This window comes from Rhinolophus sinicus, chromosome 18, assembly GCF_057876585.1.
Source record: "Rhinolophus sinicus isolate RSI-liver-muscle chromosome 18, RSI-T2T, whole genome shotgun sequence".
NCBI lineage: Eukaryota > Metazoa > Chordata > Mammalia > Chiroptera > Rhinolophidae > Rhinolophus > Rhinolophus sinicus.
Genome location: NC_142518.1, coordinates 108,775,964 through 108,795,755, shown reverse-complemented (window position 1 = coordinate 108,795,755; position 19,792 = coordinate 108,775,964). Strand labels below are relative to the sequence as shown.

Genomic DNA, 19,792 nt, shown 5'->3' with positions numbered 1-19,792 from the left:
AACCACCATTCTACTCTCTGATTCTATGAATTTGACTATTTTAGATTCCTCATAAAAGTGGGACCATGCCATATCTGTCATATGTCAAGCTTATTTAACTTAGTATAATGTCTTCCAGGTTCGTCCATGTTGTCCCAAATGGCAGGTTTTCCTTTTTTAAGGCTTAATAATATTCCATTGTATGTATTACCACATTTTCATTTTCCATTCATCCAGCAATGGACACTTGCGTTATTTCCTTATTGTTACTGTTGAGAGTAATGCTGCAATGAACATGGAAGTGCAGATATCTCTTTGAGATCCTGATTTCATTTCTTTTGGACATATAACCAGAAGTGGGATTGCTGGATCAAATGGTGCTTCTATTTTTCATTTTCTGAGGAACTTTCATACTGTTTTCCATAGTGGCTTCATCATTTTACATCCCCACCAACACTATACAAGGCCAAGGATTCCCATTTCTCCACATCCTCATCAACACATGTTATCTTTTGATTTTTTGATAATCTTAAACAGGTGTAAGGTGATATTTCATTGTGGTTTTGACTTTCATTGGCCTGATGATTAGTGATATTGAGCATCTTTTCATATACCTGTTGGCCATATGTATGTTGTCTTTGGAGAAATGTCTCCTTAAGTTATTTGCCTATTTATTTATTTAAAAAAATTTTATTGGGGAATGTTGGGGAACAGTGTGTTTTTCCAGGGCCCATCAGCTCCAAGTAAAGTCGTTGTCCTTCAATCTAGTTGTGGAGGGCGCAGCTCAGCTCCAAGTCCAGTCGCCATGTTCAGTCTTAGTTGCGGGGAGGAGTGCAGCCCACCATCCCATGTGGGAATCGAACTGGCAGCCCTATTGTTCAGAGCTCGCGCTCTAACCGACTGAGCCATCAGGCTGCCCCAATTTGCCTATTTTTAAATCAGATTATTTGTTGTTTAGCTATTGAGTTATAGGGTACCCTTACGTATTTTGGATATTAACCCCTTATCAGATATATGATTTGCAAATATTTTCTCTCATTTTGTGGGTTGCCTTTGCATTTTGTGGATCATTTCCTTTGTGTCCAGAGGATTTTTAGTTTGATGTAGTTCCACTTGTCTATTTTTTGCTTGTTTTGCCTGTTCTTTTGGTGTCGTATCCAAGAAACAACTGCCAAGTCTAATGATCAGGAACGTTTTTTTTTTCCCCTATATTTTCTTCCAAGAGTTTTATGGTTCCAGTTTTATGTCTGTCTTTAATCTATTTTCCCAGAGGGTAAGGAGGTGGGGGGTGGGAGATGAGGGTAAGGGGGATCAAATATATTTTCTTCTTTTTTTAAAAAAATTATATCACGTCATAGACTGTGTAGATGCCTGACCAATGTGCTATATAACTGAAGCTGAAGTAGAATAATACTGAATGTCAACTATAACTAAATATATAGGTACATATAGTCACGGGATGTGGAGTACAACATAGGGAAGATAGTCGATGGTATTGTAACAGCTATATAAGATGTCAGAGGGGTAATAGCTTGGGGGTGGGTTATCACTTTACGAGGGGTGTAAATGTCTAGCTGTTACATTGCTTTGTACACCTAAAACTAATAAAAAATAAATTGGAAAAAAAAATAGAACAGAAAAAAAATTGTAACCATCCTAGTAGGTGTGAAGTGAAATCTCACTGTGGTTTTCATTTGCATTTTCCTGATGACTAATGATGTTTTTATACATTTTGGATGATAAACCTTTATCAGATATACGATTTACAAATATCTCCTCCCATTCTCTAGGTTGTTTTTTTGTTTCTTGAAAATGTACTTAGATGTACAGAGGTTTTCAATTTTGATGAAGTTTATCTTTTTTCTTTTGTTGCTCATGCTTTTGGTGTCACCTCTAAAAATGTGTTGCCAAATCAGAGGTCATGAAGATTTACCCCTTTGTTTTTTTCTAAGAGTTTTATGGTTCTAGTTCTTATATTCAGGTTTTTTTAAATCTATTTTGAGGTAATTTTTGTGTTTGGTGTGAGGTAGGCATCCAACTTTATACTTTTTGCATGTGGCTATCCAGTTGTCACAGCAACATTTGCTAAAAAGACAATTATTTCCCTTATTGAATGGTCTTGGCATCCTGTTGAAAGTCAATTGACCAAAAATATGAGGGGTTTGTGTGGATTCTCAGTTCTATAACATTGATCAATAAGTATGTTACTATGCCAGTGTCACACTGTTTTTATTACTGTAGGTTTGTAATTTTTGAAATTGGGTAGTGTGACTCCTCTGATTTTGTTCTTTTTCAAGATTACTTTGGCTATTTAGGGCCCCATGCAATTCCAAAACAATTTTAGGATTAGTAATCTTGGTTGTAGGTCCATACTTTTCATCACTTTGAATATTTTCTGCCAATCCCTTCTAGCTTGCAAAGTTTCTGTTGAGAAATCAGCTGACAGTATTATGGGAGCTCCCTTGTAGATAATTCACTGCTTTTCTCTTGCTGCTTTTAAGATTCTCTCTTTGTCTTTAACCTTTGCCATTTTAATTATGATGTGTCTTGGTGTGGGCCTCTTTGGGTTCATCTTGTTTGGGACTCTCTGTGCTTCCTGGGCTTGTATATCTAGTTCCTTTGCCAGGTTAGGGAAGTTTTCCATTATTATTTCTCAAATAGGTTTTCAATTCCTCCCTCTCTCTCCTCTCCTTCTGGTACCCCTATAATGTGAATGTTGATATGCTTGATGTTGCCCCAGAAACCCCTTAAACTCTCCTCATTTTTTTTGGATTCTTTTTTCTTTGCTGTTCTGATGGGTTGTTTTCTGTTACCTTGTCTTCTAAATCACTTATTAGATCCTCTGCTTCCTCTAATGTTTCCATTCTGTATTCTTTATTTCTGACTGCTTCTTTTTTATGTTTTCTATCTCCATTTTTATGTTTTGTATCTCTTTGTTGAAGTTCTCCCTGACATCATTGAGCATTCTTATAACCAGTGTTTGGAACTCTGTGTCTGATAGATTGCTTGTCTCCATTTTGTTTAGTTCTTTTTCTGGAACTTTGTTCTGTTCTTTTATTTGGGACATATTTCTTGGTCTCCTCATTTTGGCTGCCTCCCTCTGCTTCTTTCTATGTATTAGGTAGGGCTGCTGTGCCTCCCTGTCTTAGTAGAGTGGCCTTATGTAGTAGGTGTCCTAGGGGACCCAGTGGTGCAGTCTCCCTGGTCACCAGAGCCAGGTGCTCCAGGTGTGTCCCTTGTGTGGGTTGTGTGTGCCCTCCTGTTGTTGAGCCTTTGTTGGTGTTTGCACATCAGTGGAAGTTATTGACTCTCAGGCTGATTGCTTGTGAGGACTAGAGTGGAGGAACTATTATGCCAGGTCTGACCATACAGAGCAGGGTTCACTTTAGCAGGGTTCTGGTGCCTGCCCAGTCTTCCCTTTGGGTGTTTTGTCCTTGGGGGCAGCTGGGTGATGCTCTGGCTTGGTCTGAAGCTGGCCACCAGGTGTGCCAACCCTGGGGCCTCCTGGAAAGGACCCACTGCAGGCCAAGTTTAGCTATATCCTGTGTTCTTCCCAGGATTACCTGGTCTGATCTACAAAGGATTTCTGCAGATGGCTGCCACATGTACTGGGCTTAGAGGTTCCTTGAGAGATCAATCTGTGAATTGAGGGTGGCTGTTGCTAATTCTGGACTTAGGGCTGCCCAGTCAGAGGTACGGAACATGCCAGAGCCAGATGCTTCTTCTTTGGGTGTGTGAACCTTTGAGAGATTTTATAAAAGTCTGTAGTATGATCTGTCAGATTGTTTGTACGGACAGCCACTGGAAGCAGCTTGGGTGTGCTTGAAAGTTGGGTGGGTTGGGGTCTCTAGGAATCACTAGGGTGGGGCAGATGAAAGGTGGTATCTAGTTTGATGGATACTCAGATGTGGCATCTTCCTGCATGCAGGGAGGGGGGGCCGGGCTCAACAAAGAAACAGTGGCTTCCGCCAGCTTCTCCGTTTGGGAAAAAGCTGGCCCTCCAGCCTTTGCACTTAAGCCAGGCAAGTCAGTTCTTCCCTATATGGCCCTGGCACATTTTGAGCCACTGCCCGAGTGCTGGAGCTCAGGGTGACTGAGTTCGTCAGTGAGTGAATCCATACGTGGTCAAATTAAAAGGAGCTCCTGGGACTCCAGCAACCCTCTGTCTCACTCAGCCACAAAATCCTCTAGTTTTCACAACCATAAGTTGGAGACTCTTTCCTCGGCACTGAAACCCTGGGCCGGGGAATCCTGGTATGGGTCTGGGACCCCTTGCTCCTCCAGGGGTTACCTCCACAGCTGAGATATTTCTCCTGATTTTTAATGGTCACACCTGGGAGTGGGACCAGCCTGTTTCATGTCTCTGCCCCTTCTACCAGTTTTGAGGTCTCTTCTTCTGTATGTCCATAGTTGTAGGGCTTTGGTTCAGCTAGACTTAAGGTGATTCTCAGTGACGATGTTCTGTAGTTCAGTTGTAGTTGATGTGGTCCTGAAAGGAGGTGAGCACAGCATTCACTTTCTCTCCCAGCTTGACCAGAAATCTATTCCAATTTGTATTTTTTAATCTCTTCACCTTCAGCCAGCTCCCAACTCCCCTCCCCTCTGGCAACAATTAGTTTCTTCTTTGTATCTATGAATCTGTTTCTGTTTTGTTTGTACTCCAGCTCTCTTAGGTTGCTATTTGTATACTATAGCTGTATCAATTCTTTTTTTTAAATTTATTGGGGTGACGATTGTTTTATTTTCAATTAATTTCTATTTTTAGTGTTTTTTTTCTGAGTAGTCAATAGTTATTAAGTGATTGCTGTGTATTAACCGCAACCTGTTTCAACTCTGCCTTCCCCATTACTTAAATTTTCTTTTCCTCTAATACCTCCAATTGTAGTAACAGGTATAGCATAGTCTTCATGTTTTAAAAAACAAACTATTGGAAAACTTGTGCATGCCATGCCATGTAATTGATGTGGAAGAAGTTCATGATTTTAAAGGAATAAGGTTGAGCCCACAGACTGAATATTTAGTGTAGTTACCACACTGGTATAAAATATTTTCTTGGTATTATAACCACTTTCAGTTTATAAGACACTCTCATTCTCTACTGGGAGCATAACCTCCATCCATCCATGGACAGTAGTGTCTATGGTTATGCTGCCGGTTTGACAGTGGTGAAAACCAAGGCTTGAAGCTCCTAAGTGTCATTTTTAGGCTCTGGAACTCACTGAACCATGTGGTCATCTCCAGCAGATCTGGGCTGAAGTCCCAGCTCTAGTAATCACCTGGGCACACGTAGGACCACATCCACCTCACCACCCACCCTCTGAAGAAACGTGAGCAGAACTCATCTCATTTAAACCTTCTTCCTACACCTCTTTGTCATCCTTCTCTAAGTGATTCTTCAGAGGCCTTAGAGGGGTCTCAGGGACCAAGACAAGGGTACCCTACTCATAATGTGACTTCCCATATAGAAGCCATGAAGAGGCTGCTATATTTTGTTACTAACCATGCTCCCCTTACTGTCCCCCTGCCCCTTTTAGAGAGATGGGACCGTGTCACCACCACAACCAAGAAGCCAGGAACGACCAGAGCTCCGGCAAAGCCTGCAGGTAACACACTGCTCTGAGGAGGACAATGAGGAAAGACCCACGGAGCTCCCTCTGGGGTAGTAGAGTGTCCAGTTGCGCTACCCACAGTTTTAAGCCGTGTGTTGGCAATGCCAACCACAACATTTACCACAACATTGGGTTTAACTTAATAGAGTATGTAGCTGGCCAATCACTGTGACTTCTGTGGTTTTTTTCTTTTTCTTTTTTTTTAAAGTCCTGCTACAGAACATTTTCGGAGAAACATGCATTTGGATTTTCTCCCCTTTCAACCATTTCACATTCCAAAATCAGGGAAGATGTCATTGTTTAGGTCTTATGAAACCCATCAAACATTCCTTTAGACAGAAGGAGCATTTTGGAATGGCATTTATTTTACAGTGTCATCTTTCAGTGAAGGATTTTGGAACTCAATGCTTCTTTGCGCCTCTTTCTGGAGTTGTTTTAACCTTTGTCCCGATGGGCCATTTTACTATGCGGACATCTTCACTTGATGGAAATAAAAACTTAGCCTTGGGGAGAGGGGGGGATGAACTCACTGCTCCCGTCTGGCAACTTGTCTCTAGTATTTAGGAGCATGCTACCTTGTTTCCCTGAAAATAAGACCTAGCCGGACCATCAGCTCTAATGTGTCTTTTGGAGCAAAAACTAATATAAGACCCAGTCTTATATTATGTTAGATAAGACCCGGTCTTATATTATAGTAAAATAAGACTGGGTCTTATGTTAATTTTTGCTCCAAAAGTCACATTAGAGCTGATGGTCCGGCTAGGTCTTATTTTCAGGGAAATAGGGTACCATGTTCCTTGACGAGGAGCTACCTTTCTTCTGAAGAGACAGTCTTGACCCAAGAGAGAGTTACTACTGCTTTATGATTTGCCCTCGTGTCTTCACATTTGTACCCTCAAAGGGCTTTGTGTGTGTGTGACCATGCAGCCTCCCTCTTGATTGTCCAGGTTCTGGACTCTATGCAGCTGGTTTTGATTCTTGGGTTAGTATCTATAATCAGTGAGTATACTGTGGTCTGACTGCTGGCCTAAGCAAAATATATATATATAGGAGTGTACATTAATTCAAAATTGGTAATATACTGCAAAGGCAGAAAGCAGTAACTTGCTGCATCCAATTTAAGTTTTTGTTTGTTTGTTCGTTTCCTTGCCTTAACCCATTGATTGCACTGATGAACTGGGCTCATGGATGTCGTTGCTTTGCTTTTTTGGGGATCTTGTATCCACTTGTTAATCAGTTGGCTATTTCTTTTTTGTTTTGGGGCCCACTGACGGTAGTGGTTTTGACTTGGATGCTGCTTTTGGTGATCAAGATGGTGGCTGCAGTAAATTGGCGTGGCAGAGCTGGGGACATTCAAGGCACAGGAGAGCCTAAATCAGTGGTTCTGATCTTTTTTCATCTCAGGATTCCCCAAATTATTGAGGATCTCAAGGGATTGTGGTTACGTGGGTCACATCGATCAATATTTATCATTTCCCCCCATGGAGCTCCCTCTGGTGTGGTGCCCAAGTGTACTACCTGTAGTTTAACCATTTGACTTTCTCTTTTATGAAGCAAATGATTTTGACTTGGCTGATGCCTTGGATGATCAAAATGATCGAGATGGTGGCCACAGGAAACCGAGTACTGGAGGAGGAGGTAAGTTGTAGCTGTTTTGAAAGCACTGGCCACCTCTGTGGCTCCCTGGTTGGGTTGTAGCTCATTAACTACAACAGAGCCACTCCTGGCCTGGCAGAGCTGGGGACATCCAATGCACAGGCGAACCTAAAACAGTCATTCTCAAACTTTTTTGTCTCAGGGTTCCCCAAATTATTGAGGATCTCAAGGGGTTTTGGCTGTGTGGGTCACATCTATCAAAACTTTCATCTTTGAACTTAAAACTGAAAAAAATAAGATTTATTAAATAAAAATGAACAATAAACGCATACATGTTAACATAATAGCATATTTTTATGAGAAATAACTGCTTGGTAAGACAAAAACAGAATTTAGTGAGAAGCTATTTTTGTACATTTGTGCAAATTTCTACTCTATGTTAGTGGAAGAGCTAAACTCTGACATCTGCTTCTGGATTCAGTTGTTGTGACGTGTGTTAATGGTTGAACTCTATGAAGGAAATCTGGCCTCATATAGCTATGCAGCTGGGAAAGGGAGGAACATTTTAATAGATTTTTCAGATCATTGTGAACATTCTTTGATAAGACACTAAAAACTCAATCGGTGGTGGTTTTCTTGCACGTTAACTGCAGTGTGGAATGTGAAACTGTATCAATGAAATTTCCATACTTGATTTCATTAAACCCTACCGGACTCTATTGCACTTTTTTGTTTTGAAAAGAAATTATATTTATTATAGGGAACATATACAGCAAAACAGAGCTGGAAGGTGGTACAGGTGGAAGATATGGAAAAACTTTAACAAGCTGCCCAAACATGGCTTCCTGCTTTGGAAGCAAGTGATTTGTTTCTTCCCTCAGCTGCCTTTCCTGATTCAAGGAAGCCTGCTCCTTGCAGTGCTGGGCCCAGGGAGCCCCATTTTCCAATGTTCTTTTCCTGGGAGTTTGGGAAAGGTTGTATAGTTGTCAGGGTTTCAAGATATAGAAGATAGTATGGAGAAGGGAAGGATAGTACAGTCTTTTGTTCCAATGTCATCCCCAACCCCTTCCCTCAGTATTTATTGAGGTCAAAGAGTCAAACCCCATTGAATTGGGGCAACTTAGGCAGCAGTATGCTGAGCAATGAGGCTGCATTGATGTGGAAATGAGCAGCATCAAACTTGGTGTAGAAGCTGGCTAGGAAATAGGTGCTTCAGAAGCACCTTCAATGGAACTTTTACCCATTCGTGATTTTGTATATTGTACATTTGTCATTTGGAAAAATATTGGTGCACTGAGGTCTTTTGAACTTCCAAATAATGCCCCATGTCATTATGCAGTACCCAAAATTCACATTTGTTAATATTACCACTCCTCTCATTAGAAAGAGTCTTTAAGTATTCAGAAGCTGTTAAGCTCACAGCAGTAGTTATAGACTTTTTTAAATTTTATTTTTTGTTTGAAATCTTAGCCATGACAACAAATACTGCCAGTGGTTTTAAGTGACAGCCTGATTTCATTCATTTTTCAGAGAGAACATCAGTGAAATATTCAAGCTGCCACAACCATAGTTTGCTCATCATTCATTTTTTTCCAGTAAAGGTGGTCTTACACGACAAGTAATAGCTTGTACAACTCAGAACTGAAACAGTCACCCAAATGCTCTTTTGAATCAACTGTAGTACTTTGGAGTGCAACACAAATGCTTTAAGCATACTTTTGTTTCATAACACAGAATATTAAAAGGTGTGTACTCCATAGTTGAATTTCAATAAAATTAATCACTCTTTTTCCTTGTGTTAGTTTTTTATTGCTGCATAACAAAAGATCCCAAACTTAGTGAGTTAAGACAACACACATCCATTATCTCACAATTTCCTTTGGTGGGGAGTTCAGCTGAGTTTCCTGTTCGGTGTCGACAAGGTCTGGGGTCTCATCTGGGGTTGGGTTCTCTACCAAGGTCACATAGTTGTTGGCAGAGTACATTCCTTGCAGTTGTGGAACTAATAGCTGTTTGTGTCTCCAAGAGCAGCAGGAAAGAGACGGGGAGGGTGGGAGACAAAAACTAAAGGTTGCTTCTAGGGTCGGAACTCAGGGAAGGTCTCAACCCTATTTTAAGTCAGGCCCATCCAGGACAATCTCCCAAATGGGTTTGGTAACTTAATTACATGTGAAAAATCCCTTCAACTTTTGTCATGCAATATAACCTAATCATGGGAGTAATAGCCATCCTATTCGTGGTCCTGCTCACACTCAAAGTAATGGATATTATACAGGGTGTGTACAATAGTGGGAGGGAATCTTGGGGCTGTTTCAGAATTTTGCCTACCATTCATCAAGGACACTCTTAAGTGGCAGTCATTTTCTGGGGGTGTCGGGCAACATTAACACAAGTTTCTTGTCACTGAAAACTGTTTTTTTGGCATTGAAATGCATTTTTTTCCTCCAGGTTTTTCAGACAAGGATCTCGAAGATGTATTAGGTGGTGGTGACTACAAACCTGACAAGGGTAGAGGTAGGAGCATTGATCTGTCCAAACACCTTATTGTATTAAAAATGTGATTATGTGGCCAATAGTTTGATCCATTCTTAGCCTCTGGGAAATAAGAGGAGGTTCCCAGCCATCCCTGCTTGTAACTTGGGGTTCACTTGGAATGATGTGGGCTGTGCAGCTCAAGGGGGGGATGTTTATAATCCATTTTGGAAAAGCCACACATTTCCTCTGATGTTCCTTAAGCCAGGCTGCTGTGGGGGTTAATGTCTCCATACTAGGAGAAGCCATTTGCCAAGACAGCACCAATTACAGTGACTGAGGGTCAAGGGACTCATTCAGAACAGCTCCCCACCTGGGGAGGCTGTCACCCTTGGGACGGGAGAAGCAAGACTCGTTGTGACAAGCATTTTTTAAAGAGACCCATCGCAAGTCAGACATCTTTAAAAATATCTTTTTATTTTCATATAGTTTAATACCCATAGGAAGTTGTAAAAATTGTTCAGGAGTATTCCTGTGTACCTGTCACCTAGTTTCCCCAGATAATGATATCTTACATAACCACAGTACATTGTCAAAACTGGGAAGCTGATATTGGTACAATACTGCTATTAAGTCAAGTACAGACCTTATTTAAATTTCATGAGATTTTGCCTGCACTCGAGTGTGTGTGTGTTCACATAGGTCTGCCAAATTTTATCACGTGTAGCTTTGAGTAACCATGAGCACAGTTGGGTAGCAGAATGCAGAACTGTTCCGTCACAAGGGAACTGTCTCATTCTGGCCTTTCAGAGTCACATCCTCCCCCAAAGCCAGATATTTTTAGTTTTCCAAATGCCAAAGATATAAACCTTTTATTATAATATACGAGGTCAGACAATTAAGTTTGCGAACTCATCCTAGAAAAAGTGCTACATACCTCATTGCTGAATATCACTATGGTCACCTTTGAGGTACTCCCCTTGGGAAGCTATGCACCGACACCAGCGCCTAGTCCACCCTTCAAAGCAATTTTGGAACTCGTTTTCTGGAATGGCCATCAGAGCTGTCATCGTATTACCCTTGATGTCCTGAATGTCATCAAAATGTCTTCCTTTCAGTATTTCCTTTATTTTTGGGTAAAGAAAGAAGACACTGGGGGCAAGATCAGGTGAGTAGGGAGGGTGTTCCAATACAGTTATTTGTTGACTGGCTAAAAGCTCCCTCACAGACAGTGCCGTGTGAGCTGGTGCATTGTCGTGATGCAAGAGCCATGAATTGTTGGTGAAAAGTTCAGGTCATCCAACTTTTTCACGTAGTCTTTTCAGCATTTCCAAATAGTAAACTTGGTGAATGGTTTGTTCAGTTGGTACAAATTCATAACGAATAATCCCTCCGATATCAAAAAATGTTAGCAACATCATTGCAACAAGTTCGCGAACTTAATTGGCAGACTTCATATGTCAAGATCTGATCCTAATATGGAAAGAATGTTAGCCAGATGGGTGTTTTTATTTTATTTTATTGGGGGAATATTGGGGAACAGTGTGTTTCTCCAGGGCCCATCAGCTCCAAGTCGTTGTCCTTAAATCTAGCTGTGGAGGGCGCAGCTCAGCTCCAAGTCCAGTCACCGTTTTCAGTCTTTAGTTCCAGGGGGCACAGCCCACCACCCCATGTGGGAATTTAACCAGCAATCTTGTTGTTGAGAGCTCCTGCTCTAACCAACTGAGCCATCCGGCCTGCTCTCCAGAGTCTCAGTGGCAACTCATTGTCTTTAATCCAGTTGTGGAGGGTGCAGCTCACCGGCCTATGTGGGAATTGAACCAGCAACCCTGTTGTTCAGAGCCTGTGCTCTAACCACCTGATCCATCCGCAGCCCCAAGCCAGACTTGATATGACAAAGCAGGTTATGGTTTTAATTTGATTTTTCCTTGCAGTTGTCACCTGTTATGGTGCATTGCTGTGATCGTAACTTGTGGTTATGACATAAGTGGTTGTAGTTGTAACTATCGTGATGGTAACCTGTTCTAATGGTAAGTTCTGGTTGTAGCATTTTGTGGTTGTAACCTGTTTAGATGGTAAGTTGTGGTAATCAGTGTAACAAGTGATGAGTGTATGTGGTTGTAACCCTGCCACACTCCCTGCAATCCTGGCTGTGGTAGTAGCATTTGCTCCTTTTTTGCAGGAACTGTGCCTTTCATATGGGAACAGTGTTCTCCCTAATGAAAGGATACTGTAGTCAAATCTGTCCTTCAAAACACCTCTCCAAACAGTGTTATCTTGAGTAAAAAGCTCTAAAGCCCTCTAAATGAAACTTGCTGGTGTCAGGAGAACATGGAACATTTAAAGGGCAAACCCAGCAAATTAGCCAATTACTCCTGGGTGACAAATGGTATTTCCAGATGGGGAGATGAGGACAGTAGCAGTTTATGTACGCATGCACATGAATGAAAGTCTGAATGACATGTCAGGGGGGTTCCTTACTAAAAGTCATGCTTTAACAAGGAGGAAGTGTTAGGAAATTCTTTAATTAGGCTCATATTTGAACTTCTCTTGTAAAGAATAATCAATTTTTAGCTTAAGTTATACCCTCTGTCTTTATAGATGTCAGTAAAAGAAGATAAAAGGGGTCCCAGAAAAGAATACAAATGTGAAAATGAAAAGTGGTTGTGATAAGGACACAGTGCAATTCTCAGACACTGTCCTATGTGCCAACATGCTAATGCCATGAGTGAAGATAAAACATCACCTTTAAATAAATGATGATCGTCAGCATAAAAACAATCGTAATTCATACATTTTCCAACCTTGGGTCTTAAGCACACAGACTCAACTATAGTTTTGGAGTGTCTTTCTGAAACAATATGTTATCTGTTATATATTTTTTTCTCAAGAAAACATTTTTGCTGGCCTTGTAGGAGCCTCATATTTTGTCTGTAGGTGACAGTGACAGTCTCTTGTCAACAGGTTGCATCTGTTATCTCACCTCACACCTCCCTATTAAATCCCTGACAAGTTGACTGGTTGATGGCTTGCTGAGGATAAAGGAGCTGCTGGCTCTCCCTATTCACTTGCCACTGAGATTGCCACATTAACTGACAGTGCTACAACTCGTGTAGGTCCCCTGTAGCAGCTGCAGTAGAGTTGCTGGTTTTCATGGCCTGTCCACCCCTCCCCAGTTGAACCAGCTTCTGAGGGAAGGGGAAATGAAGGCAACCCTGCGGAAGAAGGCCACAGACACCAGCTGTTCTCATTGGAACTAATCTGTTTCCTGAAATGGCTGTCTGCTTATCCAGGGTTATAGTTGCTTTTTGAGGAAATGATTTGTTGACCTCACCCCCTCATGCTGGAAGTCCTCTCCCCTAATATCTTTTGAATCTAGAATATTCCTTCTCTTTGCCCCTCCTGAGGCCCAGACCCACATCACCTCCACTTGGGTCATTACCTTCATGTCTTAACTGATCTCCTGGCTCCAGTTTGTCCTCCATGCAGCTGCCAGAGAGAACCATCAGGAATATGAAACTGATCTCCTCATACCTGTATAATAATGAAAAGATTTTTTAATGAAAGTTAAAAAAAACGAGCATAAGAGTTGAACAGGTACGTCACAGAGGAAGTTATATGAAGATGTTCAAATTCGTTTTTCATTAAGAAAATGCAAGTTAAAACCACACTGAGATACCACGACACACCCACCAGAATGGCTAAAATTAGACTGACAACACCAAATGTTGCTGTGGGTGTGGAGCAACTGAAACTCTCGTACATTGTTGGTGGGAAGGTAAAGTTTCTTGTAAAACTGAGCGTAGACCTCCCTGATGTCCCAGCAATTTCACACTTATTCAACAGAAATGAGAGCTTACGTTTTTAAAAAAAAGACGTAAAAGAATGCTCACGGCAGCTTTATTTATAATAGTGAAACAAAACAAAACAAAACAAAACTGGGAATAGCCCAACTATCAATAGGAGAATCATTAGATAGACAATTTGCGATATATTTATATATTCATACAATGGAATGAATTACTGATACACATAAAAACATGGATAAACATCATTGTACTGAGTCAAGGAAGCCAAGGAAATAAAAGAGTACATACTGCAGGAGCCCAAGCCTATGAAGTTGTAATACTTGCAAACTAATCTTCAATGTTACACATGAGGTCCATGGCTTCTGGGCTGGGACACGGACAGGGAGTGATTGGGCAGGAACACGAGTGAACTTCCTGGGGGGTTGATCACATTCTGTATTTTGGCAGGTGTATTCATCTGCCAAGACTTACCAAATGGTACGCGTGAGATTTGTGTATTTTACTATACGTAAATTTTGCCTTATAAAAGGAATCATAAGCAAATGTGGAACCCTAGGTAACAATATGTTGAGGGGTGACATGAAGTGATGTTTGCATCACAAAAATAAGAAAGAGGTGGATAGACAAGATGATAATGCAAATAATGCAAAATGTTCACTATAAAACCAGGGTGTGTATATGACTTTGGTATATAGTGCTTTCAACTTTTTTTAATGTTTGAAAAGTTTCTTATGTAAATGCTGGGGAAATTTTTTTTAAAGTCTCTTTAATGACTTCCCACTGCCTGTAAGATAAGTTAAGCTCCTTAGCTTGCTGCGGTATCTTTCTGCCCTAGACCACTAGGTTCCTTTCATCTCCAAACATGCAAATGGACTGGGCCTTTACATGCCACTTTTCTGTCTGAAATGACTTTCTTCCACCAAATGAATTCCCACTCATTCCTCAGAGAATGCTAAGCTACCCACCCTTTAAGAGACACCTCAAAGATTGCCTCCTCTCTGGAGGCTCCTCACCTCTCTGGCCCTCTTCCCTCTGCCCCAGTTTGGCCCTGTGTCACAGCATCCATCTCTTGCCTCTGGGTTCTCCTACTTCCTCTCACCCCTGCTGGTACAGGGTAGCCCTTATCACAACGGCCACACTTGAGTCATGTATGGGGTCAGACAATGAAGTCCGCGAACTCATCCTAGAAAAAGTGCTACATCCCTCATTGCTGAATATCATTACTGTCACCTTCGAAGTACTCCCCGTGGGAAGCTATGCACCGACGCCAGTGCCTATTCCACGCTTCAAAGCAGTTTTGGAACTCTTTCTGGAATGGCTGTCAGAACTGTCGTCGTATTATCCTTGATGTCCTGAATGGCATCCAAATGTCTTCCATTCAATATTTCCTTTATCTTCTGGTAAAGAAAGAAGTCATTGCGGGGGGGGGGGGTCAGATCAGGTGAGTACGCAGGGTGTTCCAATACAGTGACTTGTTTACTGGCTAAAAACTCCCTCACAGACAGTGCCGTGTGAGCTGGTGCATTGTCGTGATGCAAGGGCCATGAATTGCTGGCGAAAAGTTCCGGTTGTCTAACTTTTTCACACAGCCTTTTCAGCACTTCCAAATAGTAAACTTGGTTAACTGTTTGTCTAGTTGGTACAAATACATAATGAATAATCCCTCTGATATCAAAAAAGGTGAGCAACATCATTGGAACAAGGTCGTGAACTTAATTGTCAGACCTCTTGTATCTTTTTCACTCCTGCTAGATTTGGCTTCCTGAAGGCAGGTACCCTTTTCCTTGTGTATCCCTGGCACCCCCAGTGAAAGTGCTGAAATGAGGGGGGTTGGGATGGAACATACACCTGGCTTTGCTTTCTACCCTGTCATGCCCACCTCCCCATGAAGGGAAAGGTGAGGCATTTGATTGGCTAGGCTGATGACCCTGTGGGCCACATTAGTGATGGAGTCATGGCATGAAATGCTTTCTCTTGGACCCTGAAGGGAGTGAGGGAGCCTGGGGCGCTCCATGTAGCTGTCTGGCTGTGTGTACACTCTTAGAATATGTGGACTCTGGACTCTGTGATCTGGTCTGTAAACCCAGCTTTCCCCAGGTACGCTCCAGGGTGATTTGTGAGAGGGGAGAAGAGAAATAGCAGGAAGCTTCCATCTGGCTTCAGGCCATGTTTTCTAACTCAGTACACAGAAGCCTTGACCTTGAGGTTGCTGGTGTACTTGTCTAGCCCATTCATAAAATGAATGCCTTCCCTGATCTTCCCCTGAGTCTTTCAATGTTCTCAATTGTTAAAGGACCTGGAGGGAAAGAGGGGTGTCATTATCACCCCACTGGCATGTTGGTCAGAAAACTCTTGATAAGTTGACCCATGGTATCAATAGGGGATGAGAGAAGGGCTGGGTCAGGGGAAGAGAGTTGGTCAGGCAAGGAGCAGAAAGGGACAGGCCATTGCTCACGCTTTCCCTTCTCCAAAGCACCTTTGCACCCTCAGGGACACTCTTCCTTCTGCTCTCCTTAAAGATCATTCTGGGCAGCAGCATTTCATTGCCCTGGCTGGATATTTTCCCCCCTGCCTGTTCTCACTGGACCTGCCCTGAACTGCTGGGTCTGTTCAAAGCTAGCATTTCAGGGACCAGCTCGTTCAAGTGGCAGCCCTCGGGATGGGTCTCTGCAGGGAGGGCTTTTCTTCTGCTTTAAGCCCAAACCCTCCCTGCATTGCCAAGAACACCAGAAAGAGAAGAGCCCCGCCCCCACCCCGGAACTTCTCCTTGGCGATCTAAAGGTGAAAGTTGGTGCTCGCTTCCGCAGCACATATACTAAAGGTGAAAGTTGATTTGTAGCACCCAGCTCTCCACTGCATTGATGCCCTTTTTTTGGGTCAGCACTTCCTGCCTCTGGATCTAGTAGCCTGCGTGCTGGGTTCACTCTGTTACAGGCTGCCGTTTGCAACTACTTTGGGCTCACGGGGCAGAAAATACTATATCATTTTTTCAGTCAGAAAATTTAAAGTTAGAATCAAATTGGGCATCTTTTTACTCCCAGATGGCACATTTTCAGGCCAAAAGCATGTAGTTCTTAAAAACTGAGGCAAGAATCAAAATCCATGCGTTTAAAGAGATACAAACATTTTCTTTCACATGTGTCTGGGTCTCGCATGTTGGCTGTGTGAAGATGTCCCCTGATGTGTGGCATGAACGCCATCACCTTTAGTTCCCAGAGTTAAATGAGAAGATGTTCTTGGCTGTGATCAGCTAGGTGACTGTCACCTTCAGTGCTGTCTCCCTCCAAATGCAGCCTCCTTGGTTCTCAGGAGGAACCTGCAGGACCCTCTGTCCTTGATTTCCTTCTAGGGCTTTTCATAGACAGGTTCCTCTGCCCTCCCCACTCGCCTGGCAGGCGCCTGGGCTCAGCAGACAGACTGCTTTCTGCCTTTGAATTGCTGTTTCATTTCTCTCCTAATACCACACATGGGAAGCCTTGCTTAGGCCTCTGTGCTTTCTCCCTGTCTGGAACCGCAAGTCGTCTGGACTTGTCTAGGCCCCCAAGAGGCCTTACTGAGTTATTTGTAAGAATCTTTTTTATTGTGGTATGATATACATAAAGTTTACCATTTCAATCATTTTAAAATTAATTTTTATTAAATTTGTTGGGGTGACAGTGGTTAGTAAAATTGTATAGGTTTCAATTGTACAATTCTGTATTACATCATCTATAAATCCCATTGTGTGTTCACCATCCAGAGTCAGTTCTCCTTCCATCACCATGTATTTGACCCCCTTTACCCTTTTCTACCACCCCCCACACACCCTTCTTTCCCTCAGGTAACTACCGTACTGTTGTCTGTGTCTATGAGTTTTTGTCTTGTTCATTCATTGCTTTCAGTTTTATATCCCACATAAGAGTGAAACCATATGCTTCTCCACTTTTTCTGTCTGACTTATTTCACTTAGTGTGATAATCTCAAGATCCATCCATGTTGTTGCAAATGGCACTATTTCATCTTTTCTTATGACTGAGTAATATTCCATTGTATATATGTACTACATCTTCTTTATCCAATCATCTATTGAAGGACACTTCTGTTGTATGTCTTGGCCACTGTGAATAATGCTGCAGTAAACATAGGGGTACATATATCTTTACGAATAAATATTTTCAGAGTTTGGGGTAGATACCCAGAAGAGGGAATGTTGGGTCGTATGGTAATTCTATTCTTAATTTTTTACTGTTTTCAATAGTGGCTGTACCAATTTACATTCCCACCAACAGTGTATGAGGATTCCTTTCTCTCCACAGCCTCTCCAACACTTATTATTACTTGTCTTGTTGATGATAGCCATTCTAACAGGTGTGAAGTGATATCTCATTGTGGTTTTGATTTGCATTTCCCTAATACCTAGTGAAGTTGAGCATTTTTCATATGTCTATTGGCCGTTTGTATGTCCTCTTTGGAGAAATGTCTCTTCAGGTCCTCTGCCCATTTTTTAATTGGATTGTTTGTTTTCTGTTGTTGAGTTTCATGAGTTCCTTGTATATTTTGGATATTAGCCCCTTATCGGAGGCACTGTTTGCAAAAATCTTCTCCCATTCAGTTGGTGGCCTCTTTATTTTGTCGATGGTTTCTTTTGCTGTGCAGAAGCTTTTAAGTTTCATATAGTCCCATTCGTTTATTTTAGCTTTTACTTCCATTGCCTTTGGAGTCAAATTCATAAAATGCTCTTTGAACCCAAGGTCCATAAGTTTAGTACCTATGTTTTCTTCTATGCAGTTTATTGTGTCAGGTCTTATGCTTAAGTCTTTGATCCATTTTAAATTAATTTTGGTACATGGTGACAGATAGCAGTCCAGTTTCATTCTTGTGCATGTGGCTTTCCAATTTTCCCAGCACCATTTATTGAAGAGGCTTTCTTTTCCCCAGTGTATATTTTTGGCTCCTTTGTCAATAATTATCTTCCATATATATGTGGGCATTTCAACCATTTTTAAGTGTACATTTCAGTGGAATTAAGTACATTCACAGTATTGTGCAACCATTGTTACCCATGTACAGAACTTTTCCAAACTTAAACTCTGTACTGATGAAGCAGTTATGCCCCATTCTTCCTTATCCCCAGTCTCTAATAGCCACATTCATTCTACTTTCTGTCTCTGTGAATTTGACTATTTTAGGTACCTCATATAAGTGAACTCATACAGTATTTGTCCTTTTGTGTCTGGCTTTTTTCACTTAGCATAATGTTGTCAGGGTTCACCCATGTTGTAGCTTGGATCAGCATTTCTTTTTTGGCTGAGTAATATTCCATTGTATGGACAGAGCACATCATTTTTAATCCATTCTCCCTACTGGGTCTTTGAAGAAAACATTTCTCTTCCATTTTTGCTGTATTTATAGTCATTATCTCAAAGTATCTGGGTCCTCTCATGATCCCTTACAAGCTATTAAGTTAATCTCATGTAACAGGGAATCGAGTCTCAACGGGAACATAAGCGTGGCAAAAGAGCTGAAGTGAAAGGGCTTACTTACCCTAGAAATATTGGCTGAAACCCATCAGACATCCACTGGCTACTTGGTGACCACCAACTCCCCCAGGTGGTCTGCCCAGCTGTGGGCACAGTGAAACGAGTTGGGGCCTTCCATCAGGAACTGAAAAGTTAGGGATTTGCCCCCAGATAGCCCGAATTCCCTCTGAATAGCCCTTTCTAGATCTCTCATGTATATGTGTCTCTAACTTAATTCTTTGCACCTTTTTCCATATTTTTTAAGCTTTCATACTGTGAAGAAATAAGTTGTCTCAGATGTGAGGAAAAGCTTTCTGGTCCTAGTGTTCGAGAGCGTGAAGAGACCCACTTGCTCCCTCGTAGCCCCTGGCCCTGACACACATATGCACATGGTCATGTGTGCATGCATGTGGGCACACGTGCAGGCATGCACATACACATGTGCCCACATACCCAGGAGTGTAACATGAACATAGGGGCTTTCTCCAAGATAACTTTTTTGGTATCTTGAGAGCTTAGCATAGGAAGGTGGGGTTGCAGGGCTCTGTGTCAGATTGGGGCAGGGCACCTATTATGTTACTGAGAGGGTGAGCATTCTCATTCTTAGGTGGGTGGATGGAGGACATCCTGGCCTTGGAGACTTTCTAGAACAGTGAGCAATGGCATCCCCAGTGGTTAGCCCAGGCAGTCATGTTCTGGCCAATTTTTTCAGTTCCATTTGACTTTGTAACCATGGGTCATTTGAAGCAAGTCTTTTCCCCTCTTTGTTTACTCATTTTTTAAATTTTTTTAATTTTATTTTGCATTTCTGCTGCCACTTTTAAAATAC

The 19,792-nt window shown here is 41.9% G+C and overlaps 1 protein-coding gene across 2 annotated transcripts in view; it reads left to right on the top strand.

Annotated features, from left to right (window-relative positions):
- Nucleotides 1-19,792, top strand: part of CD99L2 (CD99 molecule like 2) — a 90,336-nt gene that overhangs the window by 54,266 nt on the left and 16,278 nt on the right. For both annotated transcript variants that reach the window (XM_019753512.3, XM_019753513.3), the window contains exons 3-5: nt 5,514-5,582; nt 7,143-7,226; nt 9,633-9,698. In XM_019753512.3, the coding sequence (XP_019609071.2) occupies nt 5,514-5,582; nt 7,143-7,226; nt 9,633-9,698 (219 nt within the window). The remainder of the gene's footprint in view (nt 1-5,513; nt 5,583-7,142; nt 7,227-9,632; nt 9,699-19,792) is intronic.